Genomic DNA, 25,828 nt, shown 5'->3' with positions numbered 1-25,828 from the left:
AAGTTGGTGTACAAACAGGTGCTTCATACTCTATACGAGGAGTCTGTGTAAAGACCTCAGAGAAACCTCACAGTATCTGAAGGAACCCATAGGGAAGACACAGAGGGATTCTTTCTCAAGAGCTGTAGTGATAGGACAAAGGGGAATGGGTACAAACTGAAAGAGGAGAAATTTAGGTTGGATATACAGAAGAACTGCGTTACTGTGGGGATGATGAGGCACTGGAACAGGCTGCCCAGAGAAGCTGTGGATGACCCATGAGTGGCAGCATTCAGGCAGGACGGGGCTTTGAGCAACCTGTTCTAGTGGAAGGTGTTCCTGCCCACGGCAGGAGGCTGTATCGAGGTGATCTTTAAGGTCCCTCGGAACCCAAAACATTCTACGATTTTATGATTAACCAACGTCAGGGGCTTTTCCCCCCTTCCGTCCCGAGGCCGGCAGCTCCCTCATCGCGGACAGGGCATTCAGCTCCAACCCCACGCCTCCGCGGCGAGCCGGCGCGCACTGCCCATCTCGGGGCGGGCCGCAGCGGCGAGCCCACGGGCCGGGCCGAGCCCGCCCTCACGCTGCCCTGCCGCTGGTACCGCCGCCAAGGCCGGGCTCTCCTGACCGGGGCCGTTCCTCGGTGCCCTCCGGAGAGGCCGCCACGGGCACGGACCCATGGGGACGGCCGCGCGGCGCCGCCACTGTCCCGTAGGGGGCGCCCGCCGCGCCGGGAGCGGCTCCCGCTTCCCGCCGCCCTTTGCCTCCGTCCCTGACCCCGGCAGCGCCGCGGGCCCCAATCCGCGGGCCCGCCCCCTCCCCGCCGGCCAATGGCGACGCGCGGGCCCGCGCCCCGCCCCGGCAGCCAATGGGGCGGCGGAGCGGCGGCGGGCCCGGCCCCTCCTCCCGCGGCCGCCTCCTCCGCGCCGCGCTCGCTCCCGCTCCCGCCGCGGCAGCGCCGTCCTCGCCGGTCCCGCCGCGGCACGGGCAGCGGACGGGCGGCCCCGCGACCCCCGCGCCGGAGCATCCGCCCGAAGGGCTCTGCCCCCCGCCCGCCCGCTGCCCCTCCTCCGCCGGCGCAGCCCAAGCCATGCTGCTCCTGGCCGCCGCCTTCATCGTGGCCTTCGTTCTCCTCCTCTACATGGTGTCGCCGCTTATCAGCCCCAAGTCTCTGAAGCTGCCCGGCGCGCACGTCGTGGTGAGTGCGGCGCCCCTCGGGAAGGGCGCGGGGCGGGGGTCCCCGGTCGCCGTCCCGCTCCGCCGCGGGAGGAGGCGGCGGGCGGGCGCTGCCGCTCGGCCTCGGCGCCGGGGGAGGCGGCGGGATGGCTCCCGAGCCGCCCGCCCTGCGCCGGGAAAGGGAAGGAAGTAGGGCAGGAAGCCGCTTTCTCCGAGGTGGGGGCGCAGGCTGTGGGCAATGCCCCGCTGGCAGCCGGGGGTATGGGTGCGGGAATCCCGCGGCAGGAGCGGGCAGAGCGGGGAAGGCTCTCGGCGGGAGCGGGAGGTTTGGGGGCGCCCGGAGCGGGGCTGGCGGCCGGGGAGCGGCAACCTTGGGGGTGCCCGCGGCTCCGAGAGGAATCGTGGAAAGCTGGCGGTGGCACCCCGAGCTACCAGAACACCGGGAGCCACAAGTCCCGGGTGATAAGGAAATGACCTGTCCCGATGGCTCTGACAACCGCTGCGTGTCCCGGTTGGCTTAAGGCGATGGTCTGAGTCACCATCTTCCAATCTCAGTGCTGGCTTTTTGAGACATTCCTTTTGTATTGTCCAAAGCTACCGGTTATCTCGAGTTTTCTTTTCTTTTAGCATCTCCCAGGGTAATGACGTGGTGTGTGTACATCCGCATAAACCAAAGGCCATATAAATCTATGATCTCCTTGGTCTAGAAAACCAAGTCAGGTATGAGGAAATGGAAAAACCAATACAAAGGAAGTGGTCAGATGACACTTGGGCGCCCTTTGATCTTTAAGCACATTGATATGGATGTCTTTGAGCAATATTTTGACGAGATGGTAGAAAGAAGTCTTTGGAAGAGCATACTGTTGAAAGAGTCCATGAGTAGTGCATCTCTGGAAGTTATATGAATATGTGGCTTGGGAAGAGGGGGGCGAAAGAAAGGGGAATACTACCCAGTTGCTTTCAGAGGCATCACAAAATAGTGAATTTGGGCACATGACAGCAAATGAGTTAAGCAGTTCAAAAGATTCAGGGTTCTAGAATTAGCTTTCTTAGTTTATTAGCTTTCTTAGTTTATCTCCACATCTCCAGGGTATGTTGTGTGTAGAGAAGCTGTAGTTTACTGTTTGTTTAAATTTGCTGTAAGTGAGTAGTTTTGGTTTGGTTTTTTTCATTATTATCTTTTGGAGTTCCTCTTTGGAGGATGGAGCTGTCCCCAGCATGATTAAAATGTTTCCAAGTTGCAACAGTGCTCCCCAGTTGCTTTATGCAGTAGGTGTTAACTTGGGTGCTGTAACTGGCTTTACAGCATGATATTCTGTGTGAGGTGTGTTCAAGGTTGCATTAAGGTTCTTGGGTTATGGCTCTTTTCCTGTAGGAGTAATGATTATGAAGGCAAAGGTGAAGGAGATTTACACATTTTCTGTGACTTTTGTGAAGAAATAGAACGGCAAACATAAAAAGTGAAATGGATTTTGCTTGGTTGGCTTTATTTATTTATATATGTGGTGACTACGTGGATTTTTTTTTTCATTCTGTATAATGATTAAACTCTTTAAAAGCTACTGTCCTGGCTCTTCCAATCAGAAGGGTTCATTTAAACAAATTGACATTGAAAATGATGAGACTGTTCTTGTTGGAGAAGCCTCCCTGTAACCATTGCTACTAATTAGCAGTTTATGCTCAAATTGGTACTAGTAGAAGTCTGAAAAACAGTATTCCTGCAAGTCCTGTAAAACTAGGAGTTCAGCTGGAAAACTAACTATATTAATATATTGATGAAGGAAAAAACTGTAAGATATATCCAACTTGATGATACAAATCTGCAGGCAAACAGTTTTCTTATGTCACCACTTGTAGAACTGCTTGTTTTGACTTCAGTTATGCTCCTAAAGTGTTCATGCAAACTAATGAAATATGGAAGAGTTGGTTTGAAGGTCACTAATTCTTAGATGTGTAGATGCTGTTAATAATGCTGGACACTTGTACTTGTGGAATTCAGATTCCCTAATATCATGCATAAGGAAAAGTATTGGATGATGGTAATGTAAATCTAGAAATACTATTCAAGAAGACTTCCCATGTTGTATGTGTAAAGTGAATTCTTTAATTGTATAGTGGGAGTGAATATTCTCTGCTACTGAAATGACTGAGAGACTTCATGAAAATATTTAAGGACCATAACATTATGTAAGAACTTCTTTGAAGTCTTCTCACTGAAAAAGATCAAAATCTGTTTAAGTATCAGGCCTCAGTTAAACCCACTGTTGAAATAAATAAAAGAATGACCTACAAATTGTGCATATAGCTGGTTGAGCCCTTTCAACAGGGTGATTGTCATTGCACACTATAATTTTTCAAAATATACCTGAATAAATTGCTTTATTGAAGCAGAAAAAGTCAGTCTTCCCTAGAAACATTTCTTTCTATGGATCTGTTCAAAGTATAATGAAATCTGTTGCTTTTCTGAAGGAAGGTCATTGGGCAATTTCAGAGTCTATTACATTCCAGTTATTGAATTTTCAACTTAAGTCAGCATTCTTTTCACTTTTAATCCTTCAGAAGAATTATTTCTCTTTACTCCTAGCAGTTATGGTTAGGAGATGTCTGAGTTATGGCTGAATAACTTTGGCTGCCATTTGGGATAGGAATTTGAAGCAGAAAACTTGAGGTTTTTTTCCTTTGTCCTCTCCCACAGTCATTTGCGCATTTGCTTGACAGAAGCCCTCGCTGTGTTAGGCGAGACATAGTTTCTGGAGAAATCATAGAATTATAAGTGTCCCTTTTTCTTAGAAAAGGAGTGCTATTCAGAGTGAGAGTCTAGAGAACTCCAAATTACTCATCGTCTAATCTTGTGGGTTCCTCTCCCTGCCCCCCTCCTCATCTGCTATGTATTTTCTTTACCCCAGCTAGCACCATTAAATGATAAGTGCTTTCTCTGCTCTTAAATTGGCTCAGGCATTAGGTTTAACTTATTTTATACAAAATGCTTCTTAGATGCTTAATACTTTTTAACGTCTTTCATGACTACGGAAAGATTCTCAAAGAAAGGATGTAAAAGTTACTTTTGTGCTGTAGAGATGCGGCTTCATGTGCTGAACTTCTTTGTGCTTTGTGATTCAGAAGGCGGTTTAATACATTCCTTATTTTGCCATTGGCTTTATCTCTCTCCTTTGGTCTCAGGCTACAAACTAGTACATGTCATGGATTCTGTGAGAATAAGATAGTATTTTGGCAGCTGGCTGTAACAGTAGACAGAAGTATGGAAATAGGCTAAGGCAGTCACCACTGCTGCATTTGCATTGAGCTCACTCGAGCCACATTTAATTGCACTTTGTCAGGGATGTTACACCTGCTCTCTATACGTGTTCTCTCTTGAGTTTCTGTACAAAAGTTCTTGAGCGCTGTTTAAAAACACCATGCTGAAATATGAACGCTGATCCTCTCCCCTTGTTTCAGCCTTAATCTTTCTAAAACCAAGTTGAATTTCTGAGAAGAACCCAAACTCCTGAGTTTGCATTCAGTGTTATGAATGGAGTTATCCAAGTGAGGAATAGCGATGGCAGGAAATGGAAAAACATTACCTGCTTGGGACTGTCTCCCATTCAGTTTGACAAGGGCCCTTTTTCGTGTGTGTGCAGTTCAGGATGATTGTGCTGAACCCTCCTGCACGTGGGTCCTCTCTAGTCCAGTAATTTCCCCACTTCTGTGCAGAACCTGGCCTGGTGACTGTGGTCAGCTGTAAGGAAGACCCATCTTGGTGTCTTAGCACCATCGTTCCTGTATTGGGAGTGATAAGATCTGTGGTTTGGACACATCTGAGTGGTTCGACAGGAGGTCATTTTGAGCCTAGTCATTTTGATCCTAGAACCGATTAAAGGCACGTTCTGTTTCAGTAGAACCTTCTATCAGAGCACTGTCTCAAAGCATGAAGCCAGCTTGCTTCCAGTTCTCTGTGAAAGTTACTAAGTTCTATTGGAGATGCCATATCAAGTCGTGATCATTCCTGATGATAGTTCAGTTAGTTTGGATTTGGACTGTCTCATCAAATGAAGTGAATTTCCAGTGTCTCAAATTTGAAGATCTAATAGATCAATTCTCTGTCCCTCATACCACTGTTTCCACTTATAAGGGGGAAATAAATCCTGTGACTCTTAAAAATTGAACTCTGTTATCAAGGATCATAGCTTAACAAGTTTGAGCCAGGTACTTTTTGGCATACATAGTTTGGTAGCTGTTTCTTTTAAGCATAGAAACAGCTCAGTAACACTGCTCAAGTGCTGCATTCTGAATATCTGAATTAATGCTAAGGTTTAATTGGGCCTTCTTGTCAAAATACTAGTCTGTGATTTGAGTTGCAGTGGCCAGATTTTTATTTTTGGTAACTCCTCTGAGGCTGGGTTACAGTAAAATTTAAAAATGGGATCGGTGCCAATTCAAATGTTCAGAATTAATGAAATGCAATAGCAGTGTAGAACCATTAGCCACAAGGGTAAGTAATTGTAATAGTGTTGTCTTTAACAGAGTAGGTGTGTGCTCTTCTGTTAGTTCTGAGCATGCTAGGAACTTGCATACCTAACAGACCTCATAGATTTGCTTAGGTTAACGTCATTATAGCACAAAGCAAACTTTTCACTGGTGTTGGGGAGTTGTTTTTTTTTTTTTTGCTATTATATTAGCACTCATGGTGAATGCTCCTTCAAGATGTATCAGTAACAACCTCCCACATGCTTGTAGCAGCCTCCCACCTAAATGCAAAAGTTCCCAGCTAATTGATATTGCACTTTATCATTGACCAATCTGACATGAGCTCTATCCAGTATTCTTGGGTGTGACTGTAAATAAAAACTTCCTTTTTCTGTTCCTTGCATGACTTCAGACGTTGTCTTTCTGAAGTGAGCCTTAGCGTTGTTTGACAAGCTGGAGGCTTGGTGCCATTACCTTCACCTGCAGAGAATTCCTCAAGCACTGGTGTAGTTGAACCATTCCTGATAGTAGCCAGTTTGTACTGGTAGTAATCAGCTGTCTCACCAAGAATTGGAGTTGGAACAGTCTTCCATGTCCATTGATTACTGCTGGTGTACCTGCTGCTGATCTGTGAAAGCGTGTCGCACATACTGTGGATCTGAGGTCTACCTGAATGTATCAAACTATTTTAACCTTTTCAGATATGTATTGAAGCATTGCAATCTATTTTAAGAATTTCAGTGTACCAAAGGTCAAAGTGTATTTGTTGCTTCTTTCCCCAATAAATTATTAAATTAATTCTGTGGTTCTGCTGAAGTGACAAATCAATAATTGACACTTGCACTCTTACGGATTTATTTACTCTGAAAGCTGTTGGTAATACTACAGACAGGGTTTTGCATTTTCAGAACAGGACACACATCTTGGAGTTATCCTCAGAGGTTCAGGTAGTGTGAAGCTGATCTTGCAGAGTCAGTTAGAAGTTAATCTGAAGCAGTTCTCTCTAATAACAGAGGAAGCCTAAAGTGCCGAAATTAGTCTTTGTGAGTGCTACGCCCATTCTTGGCCCATTTACGGCTCCAGATGAACCAGTCAGAAACTGTGGATTGTGTCGAAAATCTTTGCTGGGATTATTTTATTTGCACTAAGCTGTTTTTGAAGGGTAGTGGTAAAATACTCAAATGAAAGAAGAGTTTAGTGACTCATGGGAATGTACTTCTGACTCTTCTGACTTTACTGCCTCCGGGAGTGGAAAGAATTTTGAGGATAATGCATCTCTGAAAACAAAACTGAGACATTACCTAATGAGAAGACAACACAAAGCTTTTGATAGGATGTATAGTTAGAGATTGGGATCTTTGCTGATACACTAATTAGCTCAATGCCTCCATTTTCTTAAAATGGAGGAGGTAAGCTTTCACTGGAGTTTTTGGAAAGGCTTTGATAAAGAGCAAAAGGTGATGATTTCCGAAGAAATCTGAATTTCATCTTTTTCCAATTCTTTGGAACTCATTTCATCAATGTGTTTTTCTTTAAAATAACTGCTTCTAGGTATTTTGTTCCAATAATTTCTCAATATGAGTTTTAAAATGCCGTCAAAGGAAAATTCAAATAACTTGGGTATATAAGGTAGATACCAGTGTCCTAGAACCAACGGCACATGCAGACTGAGACTGATCCAAATCACCTAAAGATGTCGGGCAGACATTTTTATTTTAGTCAAAAAGAGAGGTCAGGATTGTCATCTACATCTTGTTCCACAGGCAGCTCATAAGTAGGTTTATTGAGGGTAGTGAAAGAGGTGGTAAGGTGACCTTCACCTATATGTTGGTATGATTTGTCAGGGTACACTCCTGCAGCATATGATGCAGGACTGTAGCCATCAACCTGTGTTTGTCTAATGAAATATTAACTTCTTGTTTGCATATAAGACAATCCAGATGTTACAGCTTGGAGGAAGAGAAAAGGTTATGGAAATTAGGTGCTGGCATCCCCAGTAAACTGAAATAGCAGGATGGAATGGGGGCAGTTCAAGGCTCTGACTGGGGGACTGAAAAATACACTACAAAGGGCAAATTGTTGACTTAATGGGATTTTTTCATTTATAAGAAAGAAGATGTTTTCTGTTTATGTTTACATGATGACATCTTCAGAAAACAATCTCCAATAGCTGATTTCACAAGAAATTTCTACTGTGGCCAGGTCTGAAGGAACAGTATGTAATGGTACTATCATGGCATTCATAGTGATTTCAAACTTCTAACAGCATGCTTTTAGAAGTAGCCTGCGGAACGTGTGAGAGCACCCACGGGGGAGTGGTCTAAGTGTGCCTGACAACAGAAATGACCAAAAATTACCACTGAGGTAAAACTGGTTTTAGGGTAGAAACAAAGGCTCATTGATCTAGTCAGATCTTGTGTTTCATTCATACTCCATAAGTAAGCTAACTTTAGTGCATCTCCTATATTTGTATCTCATCGGCTGTTATTTTAACCCCAGTATGATTTTACAATTTTCATGTGATTTGCCTCATACATATGTGAGAAGGGATGAGAATAGTTGACTAACACTGATATTTTCAAACACCTTTTAGGTAACTGGAGGTTCCAGTGGAATTGGAAAATGTATTGCTATTGAATGCTATAAGCAAGGTGCTTTCATAACACTGATTGCAAGGGATGAGGTAAGTGCATGTGTAATTTTACCGGCTAAACTGTTCACAAAATATGTATAGATGGGGAATCATTTTGGAATTGATGATTATTCATACTACTTCAGTGTGTTTTTCAAGGGGACCCTAAGCATTCCAAATTAATGCATTTTGAATAGCAGAGGTGGCTGGCTTTTTAAGAAGCATAGCCCAACATGGACTTTGTGATTAGCTTGATTTAAAAGTTTGCCAGTGCTGTTGTTTTTGTTATTGGCATTTGTTATATCATTGTCTAGATTTGTGCCAGAGCACAAAATCAGGAAAACCCCTATATTGGTTAAAAATGTGGAATTTCTCTACAGTAAGTGACATGTGGGAGTTTAATAATCTCTAAAATTCACAAAATGTACTGGTGTCTAATCAGCATTATGTCATATTTTTTACTAGTGAAAAACTCTTCATCAAGACAGCTTTTGAAGGAAAAGCATTGCTTTGTTGGTTTTTTTATTGCTGTTTTTTAACTAAGAGGTATTCAGAATTTAATTGGAATTACTTTGTTTTCATAACAGGCTGTTTTATTTGTTGCAAAAAACCGATTTATTCTGGAAATAAAAGCATTTCATTTTTTGGAGGACCCTCAGTCCCTGCTGATTTGATAATTTACTTACACTTGAGAACTTACTTTACATAACCTTGAATGTAGTCAGAATTAAGAGAATTTTTCTTGAAAGGATTACTACACTTTGAATCTACCAGATTTTTGGGATTTGATGATTTTATGCCAGTGATTATTCTGCAGGAAGATTTATGTAATATCATTTAAATATAAAATAGAGCTAAAATAAAGGAGAAGAATCAATACCTACGGTTTTAGGTGTTCTCTGTAGCATGAAACAAAAGTGTTAAATCTATGGAAATAATTACTGGCTTTAGAACACAAAGTGAAAAACAGAGAAGTGAGTTCTTGATAAATTTAATGCTTTCATATCTTTGTAAGTCTTCAAAATGACATTCAAATGCTCTTAACTCGATGAGGATGACTTTGGGAGGCTATAGGGCTTAAGCCATATTGAAGTACTGAGGAGTACTACTGCTCTCAGAACTATGTTTCCGTTGTCTTTGTGTCCATTTCAGAACAAGCTGTTGCAGACGAAGAAGGAAATAGAAAAGTACTCTGTTAATGACAAGCAGGTAAGGTCACTGCCAAGAGGGGCTGTCGTGTGTTTTGTTTAAGACAGTGACTACAACACGGTTCACTGGTCCTGTATTTAAGACAAAGCTGAGTGAGGACTCAGTATTTGGATTCAGGAATACCAGTCTGTTTACATGAGATGTTTTGAGCTCTTGCTATATTTGATGTTGCCTAGCTGGTACGTTAGCCTGCTTTTCTTAGAAAAAGATGTCTTCATGTGTAGGTGTAGAATGCTTTTTTGGATAGCTGCAATTTACTGTCACTTGATAAGCATTTTATTCTTTCAAATGAAGTGGAAGAAGCAATTTTTTTTTTCCTCAAATACCATGTTTTTTGCAATTCATAAATACAGCATCTGTCTTGGGAAAGAAATTTAGTTGCTTGTTCCCAGGTTTATTTTGCTATGTCATACTTTTGTTCCTTTTCCTGACTAATTCCTGTACCAGTTACACAAGTTAAATTTGTGAAGTTCAGAGACTTCTAAACATAGAAGCTGCTTTGCTAAATAGATAATGCAGTCGTGCATGAGGGCAGTGGTTTAGAGCCTGCAGAAGTACTAACTTGGAATAGCTAAGCTTGCTGTGTTCAAAATATGCAACCTTGAGGTGAAATAGTAAAATAATTTTTTCTTACTACTAATAATGAAGGGGAGAGGGGAAATAGTACTGAAACTATTAACATCTTTGATTTCTTGTGTTCCAGAACTTTGTTATCATAAAAGTAACTTAGTAACTAAGTTATTTTCATGATCACAAATAAAAGTAATTTATTTGTCCATAATTTTTATGGGTCCCTCAGTCCCAGCTGATTTGATAATTTACTTACACTTGAGAACTTACTTTAAAGTTCTCAAGAACTTTAGAGATTTGAATTGATAAACTAGATATTTTGTTGAAAAGAAGCAATGAAAAAAAGCTGAATATTTGCCGGGAAAAATGTTGCTATAGTAGCTATATTTTAAAAAAAAATTTTAATATCTCCATTTATAAGATAAGATTCTGTCTTTGTTTCCTTATACTTTTATTAAATGGCTTGAGCTGTTGTTTTTTTTTTCCTGTGCATGCTGCCTTACTCAGATCAACTTTGTTTGAAAATCTAAGCCATTTGAGGTGAGGAGAAGGTGTATTTTGCCCATTAAAAAAAAAAAATCCTGATAACCATTTTCTTTTAGCTGCTCTAGCAGTTTCCCAAGCTTAGCATTACAGTTAATCCCTTGTCAAACACTGTGTCAGGATGTTCTTGTTAAAAATCTGTCCTAGCTTGATAGATGCTGACTTCTAAAAAGACTATTATTTGGTGCATGTACCTAGGAGTTTCAATGAAAATCTCCAAAAGTACCTTCAAGGCTGAGCAAGCTCCAGTGTGGACTGACTAGGACTTTTTTTGCAGGAGCAGTTTCAGGCTTGCAGCCAGGTTAAGCAGTTGGCAGCAGAGGTGGTGGGCAGGATGGCTTCTCTGTAGCTGTTGGGTTGTGGACGTGGTCTCAGGGAAGCCTGACTGATCTGAATGGAAAGAGCAGAACTGTAAAAGGCAGGGAGTCTGGGGCAGAGCTGGCCCTGGAACAACAGATCAAAAGCTGTGAAGTGACAGTGGATAAACAGAGAAGCTGTACAAAAGGATTACTGAAAGGCCGTAGAGAAAGGTGATGCCTGGTGTAGGTAACTTACACTGACTGTAACCTTTAGTAGATCACAGAATTGTGGAATGGTTTGGGCTGGAAGGCACCCTAAAGATTGTCCAGTTCCAATTCTCCTGCTCTTGGCAGGGACACTTTCCATTAGACCAAATTGCTCAGAGCCCCATCCAACCTGGTCTTGAATACTTCCAGGGATGAGGCATCCACAGCTTCTCTGGGCAACCTGTGCCAGTGCCTCCCAGTAAAGAATTTCTACTTTGTATCTAATCTAAACCTACTGTCTTTCAGTTTAAAGCCATTTCCCCTTGTCCTATCACTACATGCCCCTCCTCAGCTTTCTTGTAGGCCCCCTTTAGATACTGAAAGGCAGCTGTAAGGTTTGCCTGAAGCCTTTTCCGCGCTGCACAGCCCCTCTCTACATCTGTCCTCATAAGAGGGTTGTTCCAGCCCTCAGGTAATTTTTGTGGCCTTCTTTGCACTCACTCCAGCAGGTCCATGTCCTTCCTTTGCTGTGGCCCCAGAGCTGGATGCAGTGTTCCAGGTGGGCTCTCACCAGAGCAGAGCAGAGGGGCAGAATCCCCTCCCTGGCCCTGCTGCCCACGCTGCTTTGGATGCAGCCCAGGACAGGTTTTGGCTTTCTGGGCTGTGAGTGCACGATGCTGGGTCATGTCCAGCCCCTCACCCACCAGCACCCCCAAACACCCCCAAGTCCTTCTCATCAGGGCTGCTCTCAATCAGTTCATCTCCCAGCCTGCATCGATGGAGGGGGGAGATGGCCTCAATCCGGGTGCAGTACCTTGTACTGGTCTTGTTGAACTTCATGAAGTTCCCAAGAGCCCACTTCTCAAGCTTGTCCAGGTTCCTCAGGATGGCATCTTGTCCTTGGTGTGTGTCAGTTGCACCCCCAAGCTTGGTATCACCTTCAAGCTTCCTGCAGATCTCATTGTCTGTGACCTTGAAGACACTGAGTGGTCCCATGTCAAGAGACAGAGATCCTCAGAAAAGATTACTGTTTTCTTGGTCATGTGCTGTCACTGTTCAGCTCTTGGACCCGTACTTGAAACCAAGTTGTGTTGACAACCAGAGTCTGGCCTAGATGTACCTTTAATGTTTCACCTTTGCATGTGATGGTGCAGCCTCTCTGGCTGTAGGTGTGCACCACAGCAAAATCCTTACCCTTAAGAGTTTTTTTCCAGTATTTTTTAAATCCTTTCTCTAATCTAGAATATTCTCAGTTACCTTACTGGGAGTAGAGTTGATCTTTTATTGGGGAAGGGTTTATTAATAATCCAACATCACTCAGTGTTTAGAACAAAATGTAATGAGCAGGACTGGGCATAAGACTACTTCTAGTGTCCTAGATGTGGATCTATGGTCCATATTTTGGAGTAAAGGAAATTAGTATATGGTAGCAGAAAGAATGTATGATAATAGAAGCAAAGAGGTGAATTGTAAAATGTGATAGTAGTCAGTAAAAGCTGTGGTAGTTCCCGACGGTGTTCTTCACGGTGTAACTAATCTATGCAATCTGTTAAATTAACAAATTGCTCCAGTTTCTGTAGAGAACTGTGATTTACTTCATCTCACTGATCTTGGCAAAGACATCTAAATGATAATTTAATGTTGTTTGCATTCAGCTGCTGTTTTGTTCTTAAACTAACGAAAAAGATGAATGTTTCCAAAATGTAATAAATGCCTTAAGGGGATTCCTGCCAATAACTTGTGCCACAAGTTTACTCTGCTGTCCAACTACACACAGTGCTGGGAGGCAGGAATAGCCAACCTGCTGTACAGGAATGGCAGGCAGATTCTGTTTATGCAGCTAAGAAGTGTCACAGTCTGACCAGGGGCAGGGACGAATCACCGGCTGCCAAAGCAGTCAGTTACACTATGGTGACCATTTTTGTGTGTGTGTGTGTGTATGTGTGTTTGCCCACATGCTCCATGATAAGTGACCCTGAGCATACTTTTTACAAACTACTGATGGCTTTGTTTTATTTTATCTCTGACTTTTAAATTAATTGACCAAAGTAACAGAAAGGATAGAAGCTGGAACAAGAATGCACGAGTCGCTCCTATTATTGCAATAGATGGCTTTTCTGTTCAAGATGAGGAATTGCCTCAGAGCTCTGTTGATGGTTTAGCAGAGAGAGTAGCTTATTGTCAGTATGTGGTGTTTGCAGCAGTCTTACAGCTTGGAAGTGGTAACCCAAAAGAAGCAGTGCTTTCTTTGGCCAGAAGTTGATTTGAAGGTGTTTGAAAACCTAGATTCTGAGACCATCTTGCTGAAAGTAGTCTGTAGCTTTCAAGGAAAACAGGCCCTAACTTTTAGCTGCAAAAAATCCATATCACTATCACTTCTTTTCCTTCATCCTGCCTGCCCACCCCTCCCTTCTGCTTCTTTCTTCCCTGGTTATTTTAATTTTTCTATACCTTTCAAACGAAACCCCTTAATGTTTGATTTTCAGACAAGATGTAAATTTGTACACATGCCTTCACTTTTTTAGATATTTATGACACTGTGCAATGAGTCAGTTTCTCATAGAATTTTTATTTTAATTTTGTCCTTGAGGTGTCCCAATTAAATATTATGCAACTAGGTTTACTACTATTCTTAAAAAAAAAGAAAAAAAGTCATGAAATAAGGAGGTAGTGTGCATTGCAAGTACTAAAATTAGAGGGGTTTTAACACTTGCTTCCTAAATTTTGGAACAGATTTTTTTTTTTGCACTGCTGGTGCTGCCATTTCAGGGTAACACTGCAGCAACATAGCCTTGCTATGAGGTGGAAAAAAACCAATTTTTTCTATAAAGATGAGCCTAAGTCAGACTTATGTTTAGCTGATGAAAGTTAAACAAAACACTGGGGAATTTTGATTGTCGTAGTTAAAATAGCTTTTACTAAACTTCATGTAAATAACTTGGTCAACAGTGTTTCTTAGTACAGTAAATTAGAATTGTACTTTGCACGTGAGTCACTACTTTGAAGATCATCAGGTGCTTATTTGTTCTTAATATAATCTTTATTATACTAGAACCTGTGTGTGAGGAGGAGGAGCTTGGAGGTAGCAGAAACTGCTTTCTCCAGTGTGTAAGAAGTGCAGAATATCTTGTCAAAAAGACTTTTTTTGTGGAAAAGATACGACATTGCGCTTGTTTCATTTTGAAAGGCTCTAAGTCAACAATTGCTGGACTCTAGTGTGTTGTGAAAATGTGCTTTCACTTTTCTTTTCTAGGTTGTACTCTGTATTTCCGTTGATGTGTCTAAAGACTATGAACAGGTGGAGAATGTTCTAAAACAGGTGAGGAAATAACTGATTCGCCTACATATCTTGAGAAGCTTATCTCTGTGTTGTATTTCTGTTGGATATAGTTTCTTATTTGGTACAGTGATATAGGAAAGTTTTTTTCCTCATAAAGAATATCTTACCTAACCTCTGTCCCCTCTTTCAGGCTCAGGAGAAGTTGGGGCCAGTTGACATGCTCGTAAACTGTGCAGGAACATCAGTTACAGGAAAATTTGAGGATATTGAAGTGAATTCTTTTGAAGTGAGTGAGCATACTTTTTTATTTCATCATATGATGATTTCTTATTTAACCATTCTAACAATTAGATTGCATTCCTGTGTCTGCGGACTTGAACAGTGCTACACTTGACTTGTGCTAGCTGTCAGAATCTCTTCAGATTTGCAAAGGTTGCCTCTAACTTCTCCCCTAATGATTTCACATAGTTTAATTTTTTTCTGTTGAAGATTTTTCAAAAATATTTTTAACCTGTTAAAAAAAAATGCAGCTGTTATCAGTGTTCAGTTCTGAGATGCACATATTGTTTCAGCTTGAGAAGCTGCTGCTCTGATGAAAAGACAAAAAAGCCACCCCAAAACACCTGTATTTTGGTTACTTTTTACCTGCAGCCCTCAGGCCTCCATTCATCTACAGACAATGCTGAATCATCTGAAAATTCTAAATGGGCATAATTTTATAATAAATTTGAATCATCCATTTTATTGCTTGTATAGGCTATCAGTTGTGTTTTATGTCTTGTAGAGAATGAAATTAAAGACTTCCCTTTATCCTGGCAAAGAATAAAATCTCTGAAACGTGTAGATACATAGCATTTTTCCTGTTTCCTGTTTTAGAAAGCTCTTTAAACTTTCAGTATGTTTTCATGCCTCATGCATAAATGGATTGCTTCCTGGAGGCTGTTCAGGTTAGGTTTTCCCTGAAATATTATTCTTTCTCCTTCAAGGCCATATGGCTCACAGTATTATCAGTATCCTGGATGCTATTAAGAGTTACAGGATTTCTTTTGGCTTGGAGTGAGATTTTTAGCTATAAAACAGTTTATGAAGCTGTAGAATAGAAAACAGTTGTTTCTTTTGCCAGAACAGATCTGGTGAACTTGATTGTTAAAGCAGACTCAAGTAGAGGGTTTTTTTTTTGATAAATAAGACCAAACAGCTGAAGAATTCTGGCTGTGAGGCTGAAATGCTCCAATATTGATATTGTTTGTACAGAGATTAATGGCAGTCAATTACCTGGGTAGTGTTTACCCAAGCCGAGCAGTAATCGCTACCATGAAGGAACGCAGAATGGGAAGGATTGTCTTTGTGTCGTCTCAGGCTGGCCAGTTAGGCCTGTTTGGATATACAGCTTATTCTCCCACAAAATTTGCTCTTCGAGGGTTGGCTGAAGCCCTGCAAATGGAGGTATGTATGCAATGATTTTAAGTAATTTTGGTTATAAACAATTTTGTTTTAACTGTCCTGTTTAGCACAGGACATGTTCATTCAAACGGATTGGGGCGGTGGGGGGTTTGTATTGTGCAGCATTGCTAATATTGCTAATATCTGTGTGTTATTTGCCCTCATTTGGCAGCAGTACAGTCTTACTGCTCTGCATGGGTTGCAGAAACTAGCCTGATTTCAGTTGCATAAAGGGAATAGATTGAATCTGTTCCTAAAACTGAGTATGACCACATGTGCAGACATTTTTTAAATCTTTCATTTTAATTAAAAGGACTAGATTTTTAAGACTCTTTATTAAAAGCCTTCTTCAAGGTTTTAAGTGCAAAATTATATTGAAGATACCACACGGATGCATGAGAGACAGGCCAATGATTGCCAATTTGTTTGAGAGTCCATGGTAAGTGGTATGTGAACCATATGAAACTGTAAAACTCCTAAGCTAGAATTTGAGGATTGTCCACCAAAACAAAAGTTGGGTTTGCGGTTACTTACTCTTCTATATTTTCATATATATGAGCTTTTTATCCTGCAGTGATCTAAGCTTATGTTTAAGACCAAAACCGAACACTATTTTCATTGTTCAGTGGAACAAGGTGGGTAAATACATTGTAATAAGAGAGATAAAACTGATTTGAAGGTTCTTTTTGTCATTTTCCTGTCAAGAAATGTGTATTTGAGTAATTACGTGTTTATATATAAAATGCCTTTGTTTGGTTCCAGACCCTTACATAGTCCCTGTCATATGCCTTGATCAGGATAAGAATGTGGGGTAAAACTGCCTCTAATCACTTCTGGTCTGCCAAACAGAAGAGTATGAGTGCAGGGTCTTTCTTCTGACTGGTGACAGATACTTTTGTGGTGGCTGAATTTTTCAAGACTAAAAATAGGGTGTTTATGGGCGTGTGGGTGTGGTATTTCAGGAAGTGTTTTCAATATAGAGTGCTTCATAATATAAATAAAAATGCTCGGTGTTTTACAGCATTTTGCTTTATTGTAGCCCTCTGAATATTTTCATTAATTTTTTTCTATTTGTATTGTGGTACACATTTGCATTGTAGCAGTTTGAATAGGTTTGCACTAAGTAGTAATTCTGTAACGCGTACTACAAATACATAAATAAATACAATCCTTGATGTAAGACCTTCCATTTTCCCTTACATTTTCCAATTATTTTTTGTCTCCTTAGACTATGACCTCTTGCAAGTTTATACCATGGGTTGGAAAGCCTTGAGACTTGAGTATACCTCTTAAAGATAACAAATTTGAATTTTACATTTTTGTTCATTTTTTTCCTCGGTGAAAGCCTTTTTGGCCTTGTGTTTATAAATGTTGGGTACTGGTATTTGACAGTGGTTTAGTCTTTTAGAAATTGAAATAGGTAAAATTATAGACCTAAACTACTTTAATATTCCTCCTAAATGTCTTGAAAACCACCAAGATTCATAAAATGATTTGCAAAGTTTTTAGGGAATTTTATTAGAAAAAGCACCACAACCACCTTTTTAAAAGCTTTGCTCTTTTGTTTCTCAGTTGACAAAGCTGCAAGTCGTGAAATTGCTGAATACTTAACCCTAGAAGCAATCTGAATTGTTGCTTGCTGAACTTATTAATTACAAGAGAAATTGATGAAATTATAAGGGACATGTAAAAGCTGTCAGTATTAAGGTAACGCTTAATGCTTTTGTAAAACACAGGTAAAACCTTACAATGTCTACGTAACAGTGGCCTATCCTCCAGATACTGATACTCCTGGCTTTGCAGAAGAAAGTAAAACAAAGGTAAATTGTCCTTCAATTTTTGAAATAGTGTTTTAAAATCATATTAAGATTTTAAGAAGTACTCTTAAACACTTCAATTTTACCAGTTTTTAGCTCCGCAGAGTTATTTAGCTTGTAGAATAATTTTGTGTAGTTTCTTGTTCTGAGGCTATAATACGTGTCTTTAAGATCTGAAACATTGCAGAATATTCCTGCATGCCATCAGAATATTGCTGTGGGGGGGTAAACTGTAAAATCACTATTTGTTTTGATACTAAAACTTAATTAAGCAAAAATAATATTGCTGTTTTGCATCTTCGATAATGTGTGGCTGTTGTGATAGATGTGACTGATGGAAGGAAACCTCAGTTCCTTCAGGAGAGCCTGCAATCATGTTGTATGAGTGCATGTAATGACCCAGTTCAGTAATGGCTGTTCTCTAGTATTACGGTAGAAGGGAAACTCTTTGCTACTGTGTTCATAGTGGAAATGACAGTATTGCTTTTCAGAAGGATGTGTCAGCAGCAGGAGGCATTTTTCATTTGGATTACATTAAAAGTGAAAGTTTTGACCTTTAGTCACCTCTTGTCATTTGCCATGTCCATACATGTGAAGTATATAATTCCAAAAATCACATTCAGGCCCCCTGTTCAGACTACAGCATCAGGTAACCAGAAAAAAAAAAATCTCTTTATTTTTTATTTGCATACTGTGACCTAGAAATCTGCTATCTAAGGCTATCATCTTTTCAACATGCACCATCACGTACAATTGGAAATTGAGTTTGAATTCCATTTTGTCTTTCACCCTTTGAATAGGAATCAGCAGGGATTGTATAACACAATTCTTACTTCATCATTTCTTGATACAGATATTCTGTATTAAATGTATACTCCCACACATCCGCATGAAGTGCCAGAATTAGACATCTGCAGATACTTGTATAGCTTGCATATTCTCTAGGATTTTTAGCCTATTTCAGGGCACCAGCAGGCACCAGGAGAATGTACTGTTCATCTAAGATTTCTCTTTGAAAGAGATTCAGAGAGATTTATCTTATTTGTCAAAAAAGTCTGTTTTGTCTTTTAGGAGAGAATTATGCTTTATTTTAGCCTACATGACCTCTTTTGATGACTTGCTTCTAGCATGATAGTGTAGCTTAAATCTCTGCAATATTCTATTGCTCTGACATTTCAGATACTCATTTATTGTTGCATTTATTTAATACTACTGAATTAATGTTAATATTTAAGACTACTTAGAACATATGCCTCTATCTTGCATCTCCTTATTTTTCTCTGTAATTTTTGAATATAGTAAAAGAAAATGTCAGGAGCTAGGATACAGCTTTCCTGTGTTTATTCAGTAAGCTTTTTTTTTTTTTTTTTTTTTTTTTTTTTTTTTTTTTTTTTTTTTTTTTTGAGGTAGCTGCCTCACACATGACAGCCATGCCTTGGCCAGCTGAGTAGCCAGATCAAGCATTTAATGGCTGATTTCTGCCTGCCTTATTCCCAACATGTCATTAACTTTAGCTGTCACTCCTGTACAGCTGCTATTTTTTTCCCAGATTTAGAGTACTTGAATTACTGTTGATATCCCTATATCTCATTCAGATTCGTTTGATACTGGCCAGTAAGCTCAAAAGTAAATAAGGGGCTGTGAAATGGAGATCTGATGACATGAGCCATATCACTGTAGGAATGCATGTAAAATTGTGTGTGATTTCTGCTGGCAAAGGCACTGATATACCCCTGGCCACCCTTAAAATAGACATAGTAAAAAAAATAAAATTCAGTGAGCTTGGTTGATGAAATCAGAACTCATAATTCTACAAATATTGGGAAATAGGCCCTTTTCTATGAAATTTAATTACTGTAGTACTTCAAATTGATGATGAGAAACCTGTAGTTGCTCAACTTTTCCCTAGAAGTGCTTTTTTAAAAAATAATAATCCCAAAATTAAACTAATCACAGTATTATAGTAGGCCTAAAAAAAAAAAGCAAGCTGTTTTATAGGATCTTAAAATATTTCATCTTATACTTAATTTCTGGCAAAAAAACCATTAATGAATGAGTGTAAGTATTGAAGAAAAGTAGTTCAAGTGTTTTGATAGCTGATACTGAAAATAAAATACTTGGGGGGAAAAAACCTCATTGTCATGGTAGTAATAAAGTATATACAAAAAAGTACTACTCAAGGAAAAGTTGTCATTTCCCTTTGTAAAATTGGACTACTATTTATAAACATGTTTATACCTTTCTTTAAATGGGTATTTTAGGTGACACTTGCTAGCAGCGATGTCATCTGTGACAAAAGACCCAAAATGTGACCTTCAGTTTGTTCTCTCCTGTGTATGCTTAGTCAAACTTAAACTGGTGTGTTTCTGTTAAAGCCCTTAGAGACGAAGCTGATTTCTGAAACCTCATCTGTTTGCCAAGCAGAGCAAGTTGCCAGAGTTATAGTGAAAGATGCCATAGTAAGTAAATTGTGTTTTTTGAGCATGTTCTGTGTTGAAGAGACTGGGACTGAGACAGTAAGAAAATGGCTAAGCTAAATGCAAAAGCAATTAACACAAAGCAGTTCTCTTAGGGTAGTTTGAACAAGAGCTGTTTTCTTTATTTTTCTTTTGCCACTGTGCCCACAAAGGATTTTATACAGTCTCTCAGAAGTAAAAGGTATCTGAAGTTGTATGTAGACAGATTAAAATGATGCATCAGTATGATGCAATGTCTCAAAGATGGATTATGACTGACTTGAAAGCACTAAACTATTGACTTTTTATGTCTCAAATACCATTTGTCTAACCTCAAAAGCTTGTTGTACTCTCTTATTTTTCTTGAAGATGAGTTCATAGAAAAATAATTTTACAATAAAGGAAGGCAGTTGACCTTTTTTGGCTTTTAATATCTGAAGTATGTGATTTATGAGTGATTAAAATACATTAAATGCTGTTCTCAGTGTATTGCCTTTCTGAGGATTTTTTTTCAATGTTTTGTGCTAGGGAATGCCTGCATGCTTAATAAAGCACCTTAGAATAGAAAAAACCATGAAATTTCATTATCATAAAGCACACCCATTGAATGCTAAAATCTGCAATTACTTTGCAGTTCCAAATACTCTCGATCTTCAGCAAGGTTTACATCTACAGCAGGTGCTCAATTGTGAAGTTTTTACAGTGTTTTCACAAATACAGCACATAAACACAGTATTATGTCTGATTTTGTTTTAAAAGCAAGTACTACCTCAACAGAGTATTCTTCTCTGGTGATTGAGGAAAATTAATCCCCTCTCTCATCTTAAGCATCTGCTATATTTATACCATACTTTCTACACTTTGGATCATATATTAGTTCAGACATGGTCTTTATGCACTCTGGCCATCAGCAGAGAGACTGAAATAGAAACAAGGAGGTGTTTGTGTACTCTCAGGTGTGTGTTGGGAAATAATCAGATCTAATAACCTCTACTACTTTGCATAGATTTACCCCTAACCCTGAATCAGGAACTCCACCTTTTCCTTTCACTTCCACATTCCACAGACTTAGTCCCACAATGTTTCAGAAAGTCTGTCTGGCATAAAGTCAAATGAAAGCAAATGAGAAAAGCCTGGGAGTAAGAGCTGTAGAACTGCAATTTTACTGTAAAGTAATTAAAGTTGTTTGATTGTTTGGGGTTCCTTCCTTGTATCTTTCCCCCCCGCCCCCCCTTTTCTCTCCTCTGAATTGCTTAGCAAGCTGTGTCTTGCAGTTAAAAATCCTTGATGTAGGTGAAAGAGAACCTGCTACCTAGCATTTGAAATACACCCCCTTGCAAATCTCATGTGATAAGCTAGCGAGTTTTAACAAAAGGCAAGCTGTATTTGTCATGCAATTACAGTAGTGGTTGGTGATCTGATAGACTTAGGGTATCATTCGGTTTCTGGAATATGCTTATAGCTATGAAGACTGTCATGTATTTTCTATAGAAGTAAGCATGCCTCAAGAAGAAATTTACAGCCTTTATATCTTGTAGAACTCTGCAGTAATTTAGCACACTCTCTCTTAAAGACAAGTTAGCTTCCTTTTCCATTTTTAAATGAATGCCTTTTGGAATGTTGCTGTATAGCCCAAAATATTTTGGACTATTTTGCTTCTTAATTGTGGCAATATTTTTTGGCAATAAAATATTTGTTGTTAGTGATATCAGTTATCTGTGTCCATCACGAGTAGCTGTTGAAATAAGACACATTGTGATTTGCCACAACTGGGGAAATTACTTTTTGTTTTCTTAATCCTTCCATCCAGCAAGGGAACTTCAACAGCTCAGTTGGATCAGATGGTTACATGCTGTCAATATTGACCAGTGGAATGTCACCAGTCACTTCTATTACTGAAGGTCTTCAGCAGGTAGGATTTGGGAAGTACCTGCTGTCATCATTTCTCGTAGTTCAAAATAATTTCAGAATGTAAAACATGATGGAAAAATGGATTATCTTTTCATCTGTTAATACTGTGGCACTTGGGTTTAGGAAATTGCAATTCAAGCTAAAGCAGCCAGTTGGTGACTGAGCTGAGAGTATCCACTGCTACTCAGTCCTGAACTGTTACATAGTTAGCTTGGTTTGGTAAGTTTGTTTTCTGAAGATTATATAACATGCCTGCCTAGAACTTGGGTTTTTAAAAATTTAATGACTCAATAATATGGTGCAATCCAGGATCCAAAATGAATTGAAAGCTGTTTCTCTCTGTTTCCAGGTTGTTTGCATGGGCATTTTTCGCATCATTGGCCTATTTTACCTAGGAAGTTTTGACAGCATAGTTCGTCGCTGCATGATGCAAAGGGAAAAATCTGAAAGTGCAGATAAAACTGAATAATCTTTGCTTTGAGTGGAAAGAAGAATGTCAAGCGGTCCTGGACAGCTTGCTGTGGGACTCAGTTTTGCTCCTGAAGGATTTAGGCTGGAAGTACTTGCGTGTGTGACAGAGGAGTCCCCTCAAAAGCTATGAAAGAAAAAACAAAAGTACAAATCCAGAAAATGCCAAACTATGCAAAAGTGTGAATGAGGATTAGATATCTTTTTTATTGGTGATTTGAGTTGGAAAGAATTTGGAGAGCTCGTAAGTGATCTGCAGAGTAGAATTTGAGAATGGACTGTGTGTGGTAATTCTGGACAAATACTTAAGTTTTCTCACTTTGGTGCTTATGGATGAAATAAGTACCATGACAGACTGGGCTGAAGTAGATTGAAGTCCCCTGAACAAGCTGGTACCTTTTGCTAACGTTTTGGGACTGCTTTTGATTTAGAATGTTAACTTTTCCTTTGGCCAATCTACAGGTCCTTCTGTCAATGACAGCTTTCCTTATTCTGTCCAACATACAACTGGAAACCTGAAGATCACAAATATGTTTGTATGATCCAAGCTTTCTCAGTGTGGGAGTAATTAAAAAGTATGGTTTAATATATGCATACTTTCTAAAGGGAGATGAAGAACCCGTTCCCACAGAGAAATGCTAGGAGATGTGGTTGGGTCTGTAGCTCTTCTGGCCTTTGAAGTATGTTGTGAACAACAACAACAAAAAAAATCAAACCAGTATCAAGTGTGTCAGTTATAACTCAGCATTTTAAGCCATTGAAACAATGTACAATTTTTACAGAGACCTAATCTGCCAGTTTTTGTTCTGGAAAGTGGCTTAATGCTACTGTTATGCACATTAATTTCAAAGCTGCAAATGATGAGCCAAACCAGTAGTTGATGATAGAATTAATTGTAATTAAAATGCCGGGCTCTTCCAGTAGCAGGGATGTAGCTTTTTAGGGCAGAGGGGTCAGGAGGGGGGAGAGGTGTGTGTCAGAATGGCCTTCCACACTGCATTTTATCACTGCACGGAAAAGCTTTCACATGAGAAATTACATAAAATACTCTCCTTATATGACCCACTTCTAATTTGTTTCATTTACATTATCTGAAACAAGGCTGCTCAATAACTGCTTCAGAATACACAGAACCCAGTGGTGGTTTCTAATAAAACTCGTTTAACACTGAAAAAGCTTGATGCATAACAATGATGTTTTAAGGGTGCACTATGTATACAGTTTATTTAATGGACCACTATAGTATAAGTGCCTTGTGAGCTGCTTTTTTTTTCAAAAGCTGCATATTTTGTATTTGTTAGCACTGCTGTGTTTTCAGTGTCGTATTTCCATTTTCATTCAGTACTCTGAATCTAAAATTGTGTGTAAAACCGGGCACTTTCACATCTTTGACAGTAATATTTAACAACCAAAATAGGCAAAATTGATTGCTTTTGTTAAGAGATTCTCTATATCTATTTAAGAAGATGTATTGAATTAAACTGAGATAAAAATTAATAGGTTGCTAACTGGAAAACCTTAGAATGTAATTTATTGAGGCTATTTTTTTTCTCTCTCTGAATTAGGTTGATCACTTTTCAAATTTTCTTCACGTAGACTAAACTTGCTTTAATACCTGGATATAAAAATATTTTTTTGGAGAGGATCGCACTGGTGCTCTCATTTTAAGTGGTGAGAATTCATTAGCTTGCAAATATAGAGGCGCTGTTGAATTCTTCACAAAGTCTGTGTTTTAGGTCCTGCCTCCTGATTTTGTTTAGATATGTGAAGTTGTGCATGCCTATAATACTAATTTTGAGAGTATAGTGTATTCCTGCATTTTTAAACAGCTTGGCTTCAGTGCAAAGGAATCCAGTGTGCATTTGTATTTCCTGTGCTGCTTAATGTGAGTGACATAAAGGAGCATTTACCATACATCCATTGTCAACATTGGTGTGTTTCTTAAAGCAACATAACAATGCTATTCATAGAATCATGGAATGGTTTGGGCTGGAAGAGATCTTAAAGATCATCTTGTTCCAACCTCCCTGCCATGAGCAGGGACACCTTCTACTAGACCAGGTTGTTCAAAGCTTCATCCAACCTGGCCTTGGAACACTTCTTCAGACCATATGATCTGTGTTATTCTTATTTTGATGCAAATCAAGTATTCTTTTGACCACCTGGGAAAGATACCAAAATGGGTGAATTGGTTGTGTTGTAGTTTGAAAGAAATGCTTATGTAGGTGACTCGATACCAGCACAAGCTTGAAGGTCAGGACTTAAAACCAGTAAGCCTTTGGATACTTGAATTTTTGGATCTTCAGCTTGGAATGTTAAAGGGTTTGCATTTAAGAAACATGACCCGAAGGTCAGAGCACACCAACACTATGGCAGCTGGGCCTCTAAAGCTTTCAGGTTGGACATCTTGAATTGCCACTCACCTCCCAGTCATGACTGATAGAATTCAGTGCAAGTATCTGGATAATTAAGACTACCAGGTGAAAGTTATGGCCCTGATCTACAGGCACTTCAGTTTTGCATAGTGTGAGTGGTTGTCTTAACAGTGAAACTGTAGGTTGAACCCCTCAGCAACTGTGGAGGTTGGAACAAGGTATGTTTTTTTAAAGCAAGAAGAATAATCTTTTTCATTGTTCTAGTTTCTACTGTTGCAAGTTAATGATGTTAATTTTAGGTGATAAACTTCTCCACTGTTTTATTGTCAAAACAAGGTAAATTGTCAACTACAGCAACCTTTGGTGTAAATTTTTTTTTCTTATGCACATTCTCTGTCTACCAATGTACTCATTTTAAGGTCCAATATAAAGTGAAGGAGATGCCTTGTTATCTTGTGGAAAAATGCTTAGCAGTTGAAAAACTCTTGCCAGTTTAAATGTTACAAAACCTCTGCATCGAAATGTTTTAGCAGTGTATTAGATCCGTGAAGATCTTCAAATAGGCTTTACTTTCTACTTATTGTCTAATTGTCAATAATTTAATCACTTGTGCCATATCATTTGCTGTCTTGTCTCTTGTTTTCTTGGTCAGCCTTTAAGATTCAATTTAGGCTTTGATAGTCTTTTCCATTCCATGTAGTTTCTAATGACTGTTTGCTTTATATACAGATTTATTATAATTTTACTTCTAGTTTACTTCACCGAGGTGTTCACGTGCAATTTAAATAGATTTAATATTTTAATAAGGAAAAAATATATAGGTGAATAAAATTTATTTGCTGTGAAAAACTCTAGGCACTTTGAAATGGTAAAGATATATAGCGTTATTTGTAAAAAGAAACTTTGTGCTTATTGCGACATCATTTTTTGTGCCAGAACTGTAAACTAGTTTTCATATTTTATATTTCTCAAAATAAATGGAGAATCAACAAAGCC

The 25,828-nt window shown here is 39.5% G+C and overlaps 1 protein-coding gene across 1 annotated transcript; it reads left to right on the top strand.

Moving 5' to 3' along the window:
- The first annotated feature begins 875 nt into the window (after positions 1 to 875).
- KDSR (3-ketodihydrosphingosine reductase) lies at positions 876 to 25,828 on the top strand. Its single transcript, XM_084218726.1, has 10 exons — positions 876 to 1,180; positions 8,216 to 8,305; positions 9,407 to 9,463; positions 14,336 to 14,401; positions 14,553 to 14,648; positions 15,617 to 15,808; positions 17,542 to 17,625; positions 19,998 to 20,081; positions 21,889 to 21,990; positions 22,339 to 25,828. Exons 1-10 carry the CDS (start codon positions 1,073 to 1,075, stop codon positions 22,456 to 22,458), a joined length of 999 nt encoding a protein of 332 aa, XP_084074852.1. The 5' UTR covers positions 876 to 1,072; the 3' UTR covers positions 22,459 to 25,828.

Source organism: Fringilla coelebs (assembly GCF_963513975.1).
Source record: "Fringilla coelebs genome assembly, chromosome: 1".
Lineage (NCBI taxonomy): Eukaryota > Metazoa > Chordata > Aves > Passeriformes > Fringillidae > Fringilla > Fringilla coelebs.
This window is presented reverse-complemented; position numbering and strand designations above follow the sequence as displayed.

What these genes read in the sequence shown, in the direction of transcription:
- KDSR (XM_084218726.1), top strand. Translation starts at nt 1,073, where the DNA reads ATGCTGCTCCTGGCCGCCGCCTTCATCGTGGCCTTCGTTCTCCTCCTC. An exon ending in ACTCTGTTAATGACAAGCAG is followed by an intron (nt 9,464 to 14,335) that starts GTAAGGTCACTG and finishes TTTCTTTTCTAG; the next exon opens with GTTGTACTCTGTATTTCCGT. An exon ending in TTATAGTGAAAGATGCCATA is followed by an intron (nt 20,082 to 21,888) that starts GTAAGTAAATTG and finishes CCTTCCATCCAG; the next exon opens with CAAGGGAACTTCAACAGCTC.